The 15,136-nt window shown below is 38.1% G+C and overlaps 5 protein-coding genes across 5 annotated transcripts; all 5 read right to left on the bottom strand.

Annotated features, from left to right (window-relative positions):
- Positions 1–5,752: 5,752 nt before the first annotated feature.
- MONOS_2262 (uncharacterized protein) lies at positions 5,753–6,211 on the bottom strand (the record flags this gene model as incomplete). Its single annotated transcript, XM_067872174.1, has 1 exon — positions 5,753–6,211. One exon carries the CDS (start codon positions 6,209–6,211, stop codon positions 5,753–5,755), a length of 459 nt encoding a protein of 152 aa, XP_067724215.1.
- Positions 6,212–6,238: 27 nt separating this feature from the next.
- MONOS_2261 (uncharacterized protein) lies at positions 6,239–6,961 on the bottom strand (the record flags this gene model as incomplete). The annotated part of the gene is made up of 1 exon (XM_067872173.1): positions 6,239–6,961. One exon carries the CDS (start codon positions 6,959–6,961, stop codon positions 6,239–6,241), a length of 723 nt encoding a protein of 240 aa, XP_067724214.1.
- Positions 6,962–7,006: 45 nt separating this feature from the next.
- MONOS_2260 (uncharacterized protein) lies at positions 7,007–8,975 on the bottom strand (the record flags this gene model as incomplete). The annotated part of the gene is made up of 2 exons (XM_067872172.1): positions 7,007–8,737; positions 8,802–8,975. 2 exons carry the CDS (start codon positions 8,973–8,975, stop codon positions 7,007–7,009), a joined length of 1,905 nt encoding a protein of 634 aa, XP_067724213.1.
- Positions 8,976–10,471: 1,496 nt separating this feature from the next.
- MONOS_2259 (uncharacterized protein) lies at positions 10,472–10,771 on the bottom strand (the record flags this gene model as incomplete). The annotated part of the gene is made up of 1 exon (XM_067872170.1): positions 10,472–10,771. One exon carries the CDS (start codon positions 10,769–10,771, stop codon positions 10,472–10,474), a length of 300 nt encoding a protein of 99 aa, XP_067724212.1.
- A 722-nt stretch (positions 10,772–11,493) lies between these two features.
- MONOS_2258 (uncharacterized protein) lies at positions 11,494–14,377 on the bottom strand (the record flags this gene model as incomplete). The annotated part of the gene is made up of 1 exon (XM_067872169.1): positions 11,494–14,377. The coding sequence occupies exon 1, from the start codon at positions 14,029–14,031 to the stop codon at positions 11,494–11,496; it is 2,538 nt and encodes an 845-aa protein (XP_067724211.1). The 5' UTR covers positions 14,032–14,377.
- Between the last annotated feature and the right edge of the window lie 759 nt (positions 14,378–15,136).

The following is a 15,136-nucleotide window of genomic DNA, read 5'->3' as shown; positions in this document are numbered from 1 at the left end:
AAAATGTTTGTCCAAGAACATCAAACTTCACCAATATGGAATATACACTGACAATCAAAAATAACTGATCCACTTACAAAAATTGAAAATATGAATCAACAGTTATGAAAGAAAAAAAATCACATTCAATTATTATTATTATCAAACACGTTAATGCTTTGCAATAGAGATATTTTTTTTTCTCTTTTCAAAAACAACGAAAAAAGAACGATTTTCCTGAAAATAGAAAAAATTATTTGTCAAAATTATGTGATCTGAATTTTCAAAAAAAAAGTTAAATTTCAAGAATTAATGTCAATAACATGATAAAAATATATTAATAGTTGATTGATCCTCCTTCATTTGAAATAACTGTTTTTAGGCGTTTGTACATCGAATGAACAAGTTTATTAATAATATCCATTTCAATTTCATTCCAGGCATCCAAAATTGATTGTTTCAGCTCATTCACATCTTTCTTTGGTTTTCCATCTTTAAAAACTATCCTGGATAAAATGCTCCAAACATTATCTATGATATAAAAATCTGGAGAATAAGGGGGCCATTCTGCGCTGGTTATTGAAAAATATTTGATAACATTTTGCACCTTTAAAGATCGATGAATTGGTGAATTATCGTGGATAAATCTCCAATAATTTTTGAATCGCTTGCGTGCATAAGGAATCAATGAAAATTTCAAAATACGACAATATTCCTCAGAATTCATTGTTTCACTGACAAAAACGATTGGTGATTTGAAATTAAAACCCACTGCAGCCCATATATTTATTATTTCATGGTTATTCTGACTTTGATGATCGAAAATTTCCTTATTATCTTTTTCAATCCATTCCATTCTTGTATTATCTGGTCCAAATAAATTGAATTTTTTTTCATCTGCGAAGATCGTAAGTTCCCATAATTCATCATCCCTTAAATGTTTTTCCGCAAATTCGTTTCTCTTCTCACAAGCATTCTTTGATAGGTAAGGTTTGATTTTTCTCTTTGTATATTTTCTATTTATTAAGCGCAATAGTCGAAGAGAGGTGGAATTGCTGCAATTCACACCAAGATAATCGGTTAGATCTCTGGCTCTTCGAATTTGCATGCATTTTGATTCTTTTTTAGCTTTTCTCAACAGAGCAGGCGAAAGAATAAGTGGCCTTCCGAGTTTGCGTCTGACAAGCCGTTTTGATTGAATATGGTTTGTTTTCAAGTACTTTTTTGCAGTATTGACTGAAATATTCAAAATACGAGAAATTTCGTTTCTTCCTTTTCCTTGATCGCGCAGTATATGTATTTTCTTTTTATTCGAGCCCTTTGTGATTCTTGTCATTTTGTTTTGTTTGTGCATTATTTCTTTTTTTGTATTAATACTTTTATCATTCGCAAATTAACCTTTTTTTCCGGATCACATTTTTTTGAAAATAATTTCCTGCAAAATATGAAAATAAACATTTTTTAATATTGATCAAGTCTTTTTTTAAAAACAAAAACTGATAAATCTTAAATGTCATTTTGTAATTTTCTGAACGATATATTTTTGCTTTCGACTTATGCTTTTATTGTAAAAAAAATAAAGAAACTTCATCAGGATCATATAATTCTGATGAGCAGTGTATTTCTTGATAATGCCACTTCACACATTCTAAAGAAGATTCGTGAGTTAAAACAGAAATTTGAGCAAAATATGCAATTTTTGATTTATTTGAAAATTAAACATTTGCGACTTTTCAAAAAGAATTACCCAAATGAGTTTGTTTTGATGAGATATATTTTGAGGAACATTAACAGAATTATTCCTCTTGCGGTTATTGAGATATCGATCTTGTCCATTATTTTTTGCGCATACTGTTCCCAAAAATGAATTTTTCATTGAATATTTATTATTATTATTATTATTTTTTCCAAATCATCAATTTTTTATTCGTTAAACATGAAAATAATGAAATATCATATGTGTCTGATCTTTTCTGAAATCACACTTTCGTTCGAGTTTTGATCAAAATATTTGTTCTCAATGGGATTTTTGACAATTTTATGTATCTGCAATAACAATATCATATACAACGTGTATTATCAGTTGAGTTCAATTTTTCAAAATCCCATTGAGATAAAAATTTTAATCAAAACTCAAACAAAAGCATGATTTCAAAACGGATCAGCCATGCGTGCAAATAGTTTGATAACATTTAAAAAGAAAAAATTTCACTTCGAAATAATTTCATCTTACCAATAGTTGACATTTCTTATGAATTTCTATATTCTCATTATAAACAATTTCGTCAAAAAAAAGCGAAAAAAGCAAAAATAAGGTGCAATCCCAATAGGTGGACATTACCCTAAACAGTAATTTTTTTTAGGTTATAACTTTCTTAATAAAAACCCTAAAAACCTAAATTACCCAAATGAAACATCTTTATGCAAACATGAACAAATATTCACACACTTCAGTTGCACTTTTATCAACTCAAACCCTAAGATATTTTCATTTTAAAGATCACAATATTGAAAATCATCAAAAAATACTTAACAAAGTGATTATTAGAGCTATTTGCAATATGTTAAGCAGTTTATAAACAAACTTTAAAATCACAATTATTATGATTTTCACAGAAAAATATATTTATTAAGGGTTATGTCCACCTATTGGGAAAGTACCAAAAATAATTGAAGTTATTTTCCAAATGGTCTTTGTGATCAGTTTGAAAATAAAAGGATTTTCCCAATGAAATTGCATTTATTGTTCTATGTAATGTTTGCCCCTGGAAAAGACATTTAAATTATAAGATATTTGAGAAATTTACATTTCGAGAAGACAAGGTATCCCTCCAATATTTTTAATAATAATAATTGTATTAATTTTGGTCAAGACAGTTCAAATGAATCACAGTTTCCCTCTAAAACAAACAACAATTCTTTTTTTGAGAAAATTATATTTGCTGGAGAAAAAATGGAAGCCAGAGACTCTTCAATCATTATTATTGCATTTTTGAGATTATGCCTTTATTAAATTCTAATAAAAATATTTGCAGATGAACATTTGTCATAATCATTTATGGTAATGACAGAAAAGTTCAGTGTTTCACTGGATTCCTTTGCTTCTTTACAAAAATCGCCGTCTCAGTTTCATTTACAAAATTGGTCAATCTCCTTCACTGATAAGAAATTGATCAAAAAAATGAATATTTATTCGTCCAGCCTCTTATTATCATCCGATTGCAACAATCTGATCAAGTTGAGAAATTCAATCATTACAGACCGGATGTGCTATCGTTAGACTATTTCCTCTTGAATGGAAAGTGGAAAAGCAACAGATTGGCAACTTTTCTTTTCCAAGCTGTTCTTCTAGCAGTGATGGTGGAGCAGTTGACCTCCCTTTTACAGAAACTCAAAAGCGAAATCGGTGCTTTATCAATTCATTTTTTAAAGAACTTCCATTTAAATCGATCGTCTTATTGTACAGGAAGCTCCATTCAGCATATGAATTGCACAGATCAGGTTATTATATCGATTTGTCTATTTTGTTACAGCAATTTGGTTTTCGGAAGCGAAACAGTTTATTTACAAATTTCTTGCTGTATCAACGGAACATTGAAATTTTTCTGATTTTTCGATAATAATACATACCTAAAAGGAGAATATAATATTCAACGATGCAATTCTTTTGAAAATGGCATTGATCAAAACTGTTATTCCACAAGACAAACAGAGCATAGAGTTAGTCCATATACAGTTATTTTATTACAGGTGAAAGCGAATGTCTTTGAAGTGACAGATTTGTTTCTTCTTCTGAAACACAATCATGTGAGAAAGATATGTTTACGAGTGGTCTTCATGAAAGTCATCCATACAACGCGATCAGTCACTGCCTCACTCTGCAGATTGTTGATTCAGAGGCTAATTTTAAGGTTCTAGCAGGAACGATAAAGGAGACAACAAATTTTGATTTCAGCTAAAATGCAATTTCAATTTTTGGTTAAAATTTATTTGGATAGACGATCAAAACCGAATAAGAAGCATCTTATTTGTCACTTTCATCCGTGTCGATTGCGTTCAATCCATTTGAGACATTGCTATTTGGCATGACTCGATCCACCTAAACGAACAAGCCTCAAATCTATTTGAAGCAACTGAACCAGAAGAGATGGTTGTTAGCAGTCATAGCGTGTTTACTGGATGAGCTCGCTCAACGGAAATAGCATTTTCTCCGTTGAATTTATTAATGTTTTTTTGATGGAGCGTTGAAGACGGTAATTTAGAACAGGATTGAGAAGATCTCTACAGATTCATTGTTTTTGTTCTCTTCTTCAAACGAAATGTAATTTAAGCTATTCAAGCGAGTCTTTGATGAGACAGAAAGAACAATCACAAAGCTGCTCGTTGGCATGTGGAAGAGAAAGAGGAGAATATTTAATGCAATTTCAGGGGAAGCAGATGACTACAGAGGGGATCATCTCCCGATGAGGGTGCTGGCTGCATTTGTGAAAACTGATTGGCATGCTGCACTCGAAGAGGCCAGAAGCTTGTCAACTTTCAACAATTTCATTAAAAAAATGAAGATCAAGAAAGCAGAGCGCTTGTGGGCAAAATGACAGTGCTGTGCTGCGTCGAAGGAGACAGTTTCGTGAGGCAATCTCGATTCCTCACTGAAGAAGATACAACATCCACTGGAATGACAACAGTGTGGCTGATGAAATTTCTCAAAAATCTCCTTCGCTCATCAAAAATTGTTCATTCTCATCAACAAAAAGGTGAAAATTTTCTGTCTTCCTCCTTTTCGCAATCAAAAACTGTGCAACTCGACTTCTTCTTCTCTCCAGAAATGCATTCGATTTTATTAGTGCATTTTTCATTACCTTTACAAGCATATTACCAACCATCTCCCACATGCATCTCTGTCAATTTCTTCAAAGCTTGAACAATGCAACGAAATCATAAGTTGCTCATATGCATTCTGTATCTGCTCTTCCTCTGTTATCTCTTTTTCCTTCTCCATCTTCTCCATCTTCTCCATCTTCTCCATCTTCTCCATCTTCTCCATCTTCTCCATCTTCTCCATCTTCTCAATCTTTTTCATTTTCTTTATCTTCTTTATCTTGTTTATTTTCTCTATATTCTTATCTGTTTCTTTTTCACTCTATTTCTTTTTCTTTCTTTCTTTCTCCGAATTTTCGTCTTTACATGTTTTTTTTTCCAAACAGAAACAGTTTTTGACCAGCGCTATCAAAGCATCACATTCGTCTTTCTCATCTACTATGCTATTTCTCCTTCGTGCATTTCTTCTCATCCTCCTTTTCCCACTTCTTCTTCTTCTTTTCTTTCTTTCAGCACCGCCAACGTAATCTCCTCAGGCAACAGAACCACATCTTCCATCCTCAGCCAAAACACCTCCAGTCCCTTTCTCCACAATCTCCCCCACTTCACACACACTGCAATCTTTCGCCACATCACTTTCTCGTCCAGCTTCACCACAAACATTTCAATTGCGACGATCGCAACAGCTGCGACAAGTCAAATAGATCGTAGATCGAGGGGAACGCATTCACAACTGCCGCCGCAAAGATCCGAGTACCCCCAGGCTTCACACCAACCTATGCTGCAAATGACGGAAGCGATCCCACCAGCGGAACTGAAAGCATCACCGAAAGCACCACATCGAATGCACGCGCAACACCTCCACGCAATGCAACCAGCTATGTCACGCTACGTTATATCCCTCAGTTACGACTTCTTGTGATTTTCATACACCCCAGCCGCATCTCGATGTTGTTCATAGCTGATGCGATGCAGATGACACCACCATGACAGACGCATCTGAAGGGTCAATTTCAAGAGCGTTGAATGAAGATGATGACAACTGCTCATCCCATGCTGAATTCTCTAAGCTTTTCCTCCTCCGGAATAGTAAAGCAAGCCTGAGAACTGCTGTAAATGAAGAAGAAGAAGAAGAAGAAGACAAAGAATACGAAAAAGACGACGACGACTTTATAGAAGAAGAAGAAGAATCAGAAGATAAAGATGATGAAGCAGAAACAGAAGAAATAGCTCCATTTCTATTTGCACTGAGCTGCGGCAGAAACAGAAGTAACCACAAGAGAGAAGAAGCCTCGTGCAACTCTGAAAACAGGGCAACCGAGCTGCTTTTGAATGGCACTCTCAAAAATATCTTCTGGTCTGGCTCTCTGAAACTGTCATCCCATTCTCTGTTTTCCTCTCCTTCACCAAGCATCCCCCTCATCCCTCCATCCAAATCATCTCAATCCAAATCCTGCAGCCAATCAAACCCACTAAACTTCTCCTTCTTCGACGACATCCGCCCTTCATGTACTCTTCCCCCTTCATTTGGCTCTTGCATCCCCAAAGGAGGCAGACGAACTGCGCTGCCTTGCTTGTTCATTGCTCCAGTTGGAATAAGCCCTTGAATTCCCTGAATCCCCTGTGATTGCATAGACCCCTGTTGTGCTATTCCCTGCTGAGAATACAATGGAACTGAAACTGAACCTGAACCAGAAGAAGAGCCAGAAGACGGATTCAACAAGGGAGGAAGAGACACATTCACTCCGCTCACTTCATCTGCATCAGTCATCCTCCTTCCTCCAGCACTGCTGCTTCGCGACTCTCTCAGCGGACCCAAGTTCCCTTTGTTCTTTCTTGTTGTTCCTTTCGTGGCAGACGTCGTTGGGGTGAGGTTATACATCCTGAACGCTTCTTTCTCCTTCTCCTTTTGCAAAATCCTGATCTTCTGCTCCTCTTTTGCCTGTGCTGCTATCTCCAGTGCCTGCTTCGTGGTTTCATTGAGAGGAATGCCACTGGCCAATGTTCGTGACTGCAGTGTTGACGCAGCAGCTGCTGAAAGAGGATCAACAGGCTGCCTCGCCAGCGCCAACAGAAACTGGTTCTCTTCGTTTCTCGCTTTTTCAAGGACAGGGCGGAACTGCTCAAGTCGTGTGGCTATTTGAATGCCCCGGGATTTCGTCATGCGCTCAATGACACTCACTCTCGGTGGCTGCTTGTGGATGCTTGGCTAATGCGGGGCAATTGCCAGTGAGGAGGAAGATGAAGATTGAGAAGGCACAGGATACGAAGAAGAAGGAAGTCCTTTGATTTTTCCCAGTTGAGAGTGCTGCGTGGAGAGTGAGGCGACGGTGGAGTGATCATCAATGCTGCCTGAGTTAAAGTTGGATGCAACAACAGAAGAGGAAGAAGAAGAAGTACCATTCACAGAAGATGAACGACGTGCTGAAGGGAAACGATGATAAGAAAAGATTTGATTAACTTCTGAACTTGCACCAACACCATTAATGGAAGAAGACGATGAAGAATTCTGATTCGCAATTGAAGAATTCGAGATGGAGGAAGTGAAGATTGCTTTTCTGATGTTGCACTGAAGTGAAGTATCCACAACTTGAGCAGCTATCGGTGCATGCAGCTCCACAACACACACACATCTCTCTCCTTCTGCAATCTCTCCTCTGATCGGCCGAATCGTTACAACCTGCGACTTGATCAGCGGATGGCTCTCTTCCCAGTCAAACAGGATGCCTCTCTTCTCTCCTTTCTCATACGCCCTCTTCTGCAGTGCAGGGTGTCTCCTCACACGCGGACACACCAGACACACCAGCCTCCGCTCGATGCTCCCACCCGCCACGCTCCCAAAGCCAATTCGCTCATGTGACAATAAGCACAGCTGGCCAGGCAGTGGAGAAAGAGGAGCTGGAATTGTTGTCTTTTTCTCATCCACAAGTGGCTCTGCTCCTTCCTTCGCGATGAAACCGTCTCCTGTCAGCAGCGCTTGCAGAACTGTTTCCGTGTGTGTGATGCCTTCTGTTCCATCACTTCCTCCTCCGGCTGCTCCTTGTGCTCCTCCTTGTGCTCCACCAACACCCATACCTATTCCATTGTTGGATGATGGTGAATGATTCGTTCCATTCACATTCCCATCTCCTCCCCCTGCTCCTCCTCCAACATTTGCATTCATCACACTCATCGAACTGTACCTGCTTCCCAGCTTGATCGGAATCCTTACCAAATAACCTCTTTGCATCAGCGGACGGAAGCGCCAGTATATCGTCTGCTTTCCATATGCTGGCACAATCCCCCTCGTTACAGGGCACTCAAACAGAGGGAAATCAGATGCAGATGCATTCAGCCTCTCCACATCAGACAGGTCGAGTCTGTAGTCGATGCTCGTCCAGCCTTCGTTCCGCAGCACGATCGACTGCATCTGTGCATCCATCTCTCCGATGGGCACCTGCTCCAGAAAGTGCATCGCCGTCGCCTCTGCGCCTCGTCCACTCTCAAACACAACATGCTCATCAATTGGACTCAGCGTCTGGCACGCGATCTCCAAAACAACTTGCTTCCCGCCGCCCAGCAGCTGCCAGATGAACGATGTCTGGTGCATTCCCTCGCTGTGGTGGTTGCACGAAAATCTCACTACGCATTCTTCTCCTGTCTCAAGATGTCCCTCACGCGGCTCAATCGAAATGGCACTCATTCCAACTCCGTTGGCTCCTCCTTGTTTTCCACCACTTCCGTCTCCTCCGTTGTTATCATCATCATTTTTTCCTCCTTCTCCCCCACCTCCATTTCCACCCAGACCCATCCCTCCCATCTGATGCATCATCCCCTTCCTCAGATCTCTCTCTTCCACCCAATGCTCAGCCCTCACATTAAAATTTGAAAAATTGTATTCGTCAATCAATTGGATATTTTCACATTGCTCTGTACACACACAAATACCTCTGTGTCTTTGCTTCCCGGCGGAGCAGCACCCAAATTGAAAGGCATATTCAGCAGATTCCACAGCAAGCGCATACCAGCCTCCATGAAGAGCAGGCAATCGTCACGGTTAAATGTCTCGTCGGCGGAGTGAGCCCGCTGGTAAACGCGTAGCTCAGCTGGTTCAAAGACAGCTCTTTCCACAGAATTGCATTTTCCGTGTTGTGGCGGTGCACATCCACAACACTCGCGGGGAGATGTGCTTCAATCATAATCTGAGCAAACTATTTAATTTATATGTGAATTTCTATGCGCTTGACAAAAATACGATCTGATACAGAAATGTTGCCTTGCTGAAATAATGTTGCAATTTGGTTGAATATTTTTATCAGGCTTAACTTATGAATGCACGGAAGATAAAGGAGGTTTCTGGTTCATTTTTTGTTTATTGGGATGAAAGAAGAAGAAGAGGAGGAGGAAAAAGAAGCAGAATATACCAATGGATACAAAGGTAATGCAACAAGAAGTTTTTTCGACGGAAAGTGGCAAACAGAGAAGCCGATGAGAATACAAAATACGAAAGAGAAATAACCAAATTCTTCAATTTTTATGCTGATAGAAACAATCACTTCATCTGTTTTTTTGCCAAATGTGCAAATTAATCAGACTTCAAATTCCTTTCTGCTCAACTCTTTCAAAGTCGTCGCTTCGAACAAAAGAAAATACAAGTCATTCTCTTTCTTCGATGGTTTCTCATCTTCTTCATTCATTCTCCAACAAGTTTTTTAAAATCGCAAAGCTTCGAGCATCAATTTTCGAGCAACTCTTCAATATTCACACAGCTTCCATCATCTTCAACTCCAATACCTTGCGTTTCTGAACTTCAGCAACCTTTCAGCCATTGATACTGCTTCATTTATGGAATGATCTTTTCATGTTCAAAGATCGAATTCTTGATTGTGATCTGACATATAGTGTGTTCGTTTTTCTGCTTTTTTATCATCCTCTGGGAATGCGTTCTTCTGACAAATGAGGAATGAAGTGAAAGATAACTTTGGAAACTGACAATGAATTGAGGAAGATTTCGAGTATTGAACGTTAAGATGCGAAATAGGCTTCTTGCAAACCATGGATTGGTGATTCTATTAAAAAGCTCAAACTGTGGAAAGTAATTTAACAGAAAAATCAGATTTCAAGCCAAATTCTTCATTCTGTTCATCAATCTCTTCATAGCATGTTTTTGCAACTTCTCCTCTTTCTTTGCAAGCACAATTTCACTTTCACTGAAAATAAGCTTGCTGAATCAGTTTTATGGCTGAGCGATCAACAGATGTTTTACGATCTGTAACAAGCGAGAGCGAAATCAATAAAATGCATGATACGAATTGCTGAAAGAACTCTGTTCGAGCATTAACATTCTACACACAATTTGCGAATGGTTGTGAATTCAGTTATCAATGAAGCTTCAAAGTGAAGATAACTTAACCGCTTTTTGCTTCATCCATCTTCTCAATTATTTTCCTGCTCTTTTGATGGGATCTTTAACCTCAGACACAGTGTATAATTTCAACAGAAAAGGCAACTGACTCTTTTGTTGCTCCATCTTCTTGTTGATCATCAGCTCAGGTGCTTTCCATCTGAGGCATTCCTTCAAATCATCATCTTCATCCTCAAATGCCGATGAGGGAAGGGAGTCACTTTCATCATCATCACTGACAGATGTCACAACAGTTGACGATGAGATGGATGATGAATCAGAGTCATCTGATTAAAGCTCTGAGTGCATGACAATGCAGATCACCATATGCTCTGAGAACAGCACAATGTGCGGGCCGAGATTGGCAAGAGAAGAGAGAGGATTCTCCATTTCGTCAAATGAATGGAGTGCGAGATTAGCCACCCAGAACAGGATCTGCGCAGCTGTCATCTCCCTCTCCTGCAGAGTCCCAATCGCCATCTCTTTTGTCTTATTCAGCCCATGAAGCAGCATGAACAACGAATCCCTCAGATCCACAATCAGCTTCTCATGTGGCGAAGAACAGGCCGTTGCAGCCAGTAAGTAAGACATCGATGAAATTGTTGGACGCAGACTCTCAGATTGAACAAATGTTAATTCTGTTTTTGCTGTTGAAGTTGATGAGATAGATGGTAATCTCTTCCTTGTCTCTTCTTTCTCATCAACCTTCTTTAACACTCAAAATTACAGTTTGAAAAAGATTGTTAATCATTATTAATTCTCAACCTATCATCTCGCTTCTTGCCTTTCTTCTGATTTTTTGAATGATTTTTTGAAAGAAAAAAATCGATTTTACGATATCAGTTAATATTGTGAAATGGAATTGATTGAAAAAAATAGTTTCATTTGAATCAATCGACTTGTGCATGCGGATATTACAATTACAAAGAAAATCGACATATTTGATGAATCTGAGAAAATTAAAATACAAAAAGTGAAATGATTCACACATTTGGGCAGAAGACATCAAATCAATGAAAAAGCAAAAGGAGATATTCAAAAATGAATGTGTCTTGAAGCATGTAAAAATATCCATCGAAAAAGTGAAAATCAATTCAAGAAAGAAAGAAAGAACATTCCAACGTCAAACATTTCATCTCATGAGTGGCAAAGGTTTTTGTTCAGACATGCAGTGAAATGTTGATTTGTTGAAGTTCAAAAAACGAATTTCATTTCCAAAGAGACACTCTTTTGCATTTATGATGATTTATCGACCTTCATCCATGATGGTTGTTCTATCTAAGCAGTGCTTTTCAATAATAAACAGTTGCGTCTCACTCATCATCAGTAAGTTTTTTGTCATGTCTCATCCATTCTGGTGGTTCTGTTTTGACAAATATATCCCATAACGTGGCCATTGCCTGTCCTTCTTCATCAGCAAGTGTAACATCATATGTCATCCACTTGGGTGGCTCTGTTTTCACAAAAATAATCCAGATTATTACCATTGTCACTCCATCCTTACAATAAAATTTTTTGTCATGTCTCATCCACTTAGGTGGTTCTGTCTTCACATATTCAATCCAGTACATGGCCATTGTCGTTCCTTCTTCATCAGTTAGTTTTTTGTCATGCCTCATCCACTTGGGTGGCTCTGTTTTGACATGTCGAATCCAGTACATGGCCATTGTCTTTTCGTCCTCATCAGTTAGTTTTTTGTCATGTCTCATCCATTCTGGTGGTTCAGTCTTCACATATTCAATCCAGTACATGGCCATTGTCTGTCCTTTCCTATCTGCAAGTTTTTTGTCATGTCTCATCCATTCTGGTGGTTCTGTCTTTACATTTTCAATCCAGCACATGGCCATTGTTCGTTCCCCAATACCTCCTTTTATTGTGATATCGTGTCTCATCCACTTAGGTGGTTCTGTCTTCACATATTCAATCCAGTACATGGCCATTGTCTTTTCGTCCTCATCAGTAAGTTTTTTGTCATGTCTCATCCACTCTGGTGGTTCCGTATTGACATATTCAACCCAGAGCATGGCCATTGTTCTTCCTCTGTTATCAGCAAGAGTAATGTTATGCCTCATCCATTCCGGTGTTTCTGTATTCACATATTCAATCCAAAGCATGACCATTGTCTGTCCTTCTTTATCAACAAGAGTATTATCGTGTCTCATCCATTCTGGTGGTTCAGTCTTCACATTTTTAATCCATTTCATAGCCATTGTCCTTTTTCTCCAACCACCTTTAATATTAATGTCGTGCCTTATCCATTCTGGTGGATTTGTCTTGACATTCGCAATCCAAAACATTGCCATTGTCTTTCCATTCTTATTTCCAAATGTTATATCGTGTCTCATCCACTCTGGTGGTTCTGCTTGAACACATTCAATCCATATCATGGCCATTGTTCTTCCTTTTCTATCAACAAGTGTTATATCATGCCTCATCCTTTCTGGTGGTTCAGTTTTATTCATAACAATCCAACGCATTGCTTCTGTTTTTCCATTATCGTCACGAAGCGTATTATCATAATCCATCCACTCTGGCAGCTCTGTCTCAACTTTCCGTACCCACAACATGGCCATTGTCTGTTTATTACTATCAGCAAGAGTAATATCATGTCTCATCCATTCTGGTGGTTCTGTTTTGACATTTTCAATCCAGTACATGGCCATTGTTTCACCATACTCATCACCAAGATCTATATCGTGTCTCATCCATTCAGGAGGCTCTGTCTTCACATATTTGATCCAATGCATTGCCATCGTCCGTTTTCTCCAACCACCTTTAATTGTTATATCGTGTCTCATCCATTCTGGTGGTTCTGTCTTCACATATTCAATCCAGTGCATGGCCATTGTCGTTTCTTCGTCATCAGTTAATTTTTTGTCATGTCTCATCCATTCTGGCGGTTCATTTTTATTTTCCATAATCCAATTCATTGCATCTGTTCTTTTTTTTTTGTCTCTAATCGTATTTTCATAATTCATCCATTTAGGCGGTTCTATCTTAACTTTCCGTAACCATAACATGGCCATTGTACCACTTTCTCCTTTTTCACGTGTGATGTCGTATCTCATCCATTCCGGAGGATCTATTTTGATATTTTCAATCCATATCATAACCATTGTTCTTCCTTTGTTATCAGCAAGTTTAATATCATGTCTCATCCACTCTGGAGGCTCTGTTTTGACTTCTGCAATCCAATGCATTGCCATTGTATGTCCATATTTATCCGCAAGAGTGATCTCGTGTCTCATACATACTGGTGGCTCTGTTTTCACATTTTCTATCCATATCATAGCCATTGTCTGTTTTTTCCTATCTGCAAGTGTTTTGTCATGTCTCATCCAATGTGGTGGTTCTGTCTTCACATATTCAATCCAGTGCATGGCCATTGTCACTCCATCCTTATCAGCAAGTTTTTTGTCATGCCTCATCCACTTGGGTGGCTCTGTTTTGACATGTCGAATCCAGTACATGGCCATTGTCTTTTCGTCCTCATCAGTTAGTTTTTTGTCATGTCTCATCCATTCTGGTGGTTCAGTCTTCACATATTCAATCCAGTACATGGCCATTGTCTGTCCTTTCCTATCTGCAAGTTTTTTGTCATGTCTCATCCACTTGGGTGGTTCTGTCTTGACTTTCCGTATCCAATGCATTGCCATTGTCCGTCCGTTATCATCTGAAAGAGTAACATCGTGCCTCAACCATTCTGGTGGTTCTGTTTTGGTATTGATGATATGTCGCATTGCCTCTGTGATTTCATCTTCATCTCCCAAAGTTCCGCTATTTTCTGTCGAACTGCTCATTTCAGAACTGTCAGATGCACAATTGCTCATTGAATCAATATCATTTCCCATATGGATTTATGATGATCGTGAAATGTTGTTCGTTGCTCACGAACACCTTTTCCAATTTACATATCAGATCATTTTAAATCTAACGCAATTGTGGGACAGAATTTTTAAATGAAGAACGAATTGATCCGAAAATGTCATCAACTTCAGTTCATTATAAAGTTTAATTAATAATGAAGATGCACATTGAGTATGAATGTTATGCAACTGCTGAATTTGAAAGAAAATTATTTTGAAAGGAAAATGTATTTAAGTGGGTGATTATTTTTGAAATCATATCTTTTTTCGGGGTGTTGATTTTTCAAAGATTGTTTGTTTTTTGAAAGAAAATGTTAATAGAAAAGAGAAAAAGTTTGATAATTGTTTTTTTAAACAAATGGCTTTTACGAATCAATGATAAAAACGTATTCAATAAGCCTTTTAACTTATCACTGTTCATTTGTTAATATTCAAGAGAAAATTTCGAACTGAAATTTTTGTCTGAAACAATATGATTTCAAAGATAATCACCCAAGTTTTTGTGATGAAAAATATAATTAATGAAGTTTTAACATCTAATGAATTTATTTCAACAAAATATGTTTTTTTCAGTGAATATTTAGTACGTAATTTTTTTGCTTTATGAATTTTGTTCTATTCAACTCAAACAAATATTTTGATAGAACGCAGAAACAAAGCAGGTTTTCTCCTCAATAATAAGTTCTGAAATCCCTCTCTCTCTCTTTCTTCTCTTCTGATCTTAAACCCTCCTGCCTAGCACAATATCGTGAGGCAGATGAACTGAGGGCGTGCGGATGACGGTGCGGCACCTAGCTATTCTCCTTTTCTTTCTCGGGGTGCTTCTGAGACATTCCTTTCCGTGAATTCGATTCAAATGAATTCATTATTATTTGTCTTAAACAACTCACTCCATGTTTCCCTCTGTTAATGTGCATCTTTCTCTGTGTTGTAGTGTGTTTGCTTCCAGTCAGCTCGTAAACGCTGCTGTGAATAATGAGGAGTGTTCTCCTACGCTAGGGTGGTCGGGCTGAGGAGTTCTGTGATAAAGTTATTTCTCTTTGCTTTCTATCTTCTCAAAACTGTAAGTCTCGTTTCTTTAATTGCAAAC

This window comes from Monocercomonoides exilis (assembly GCF_001643675.1).
Source record: "Monocercomonoides exilis strain PA203 chromosome Unknown scaffold34-1095894, whole genome shotgun sequence".
Lineage (NCBI taxonomy): Eukaryota > Preaxostyla > Oxymonadida > Polymastigidae > Monocercomonoides > Monocercomonoides exilis.
Note: the sequence above shows the minus strand (reverse complement) of the source record. Positions and strands in the feature narration are given on the sequence as shown.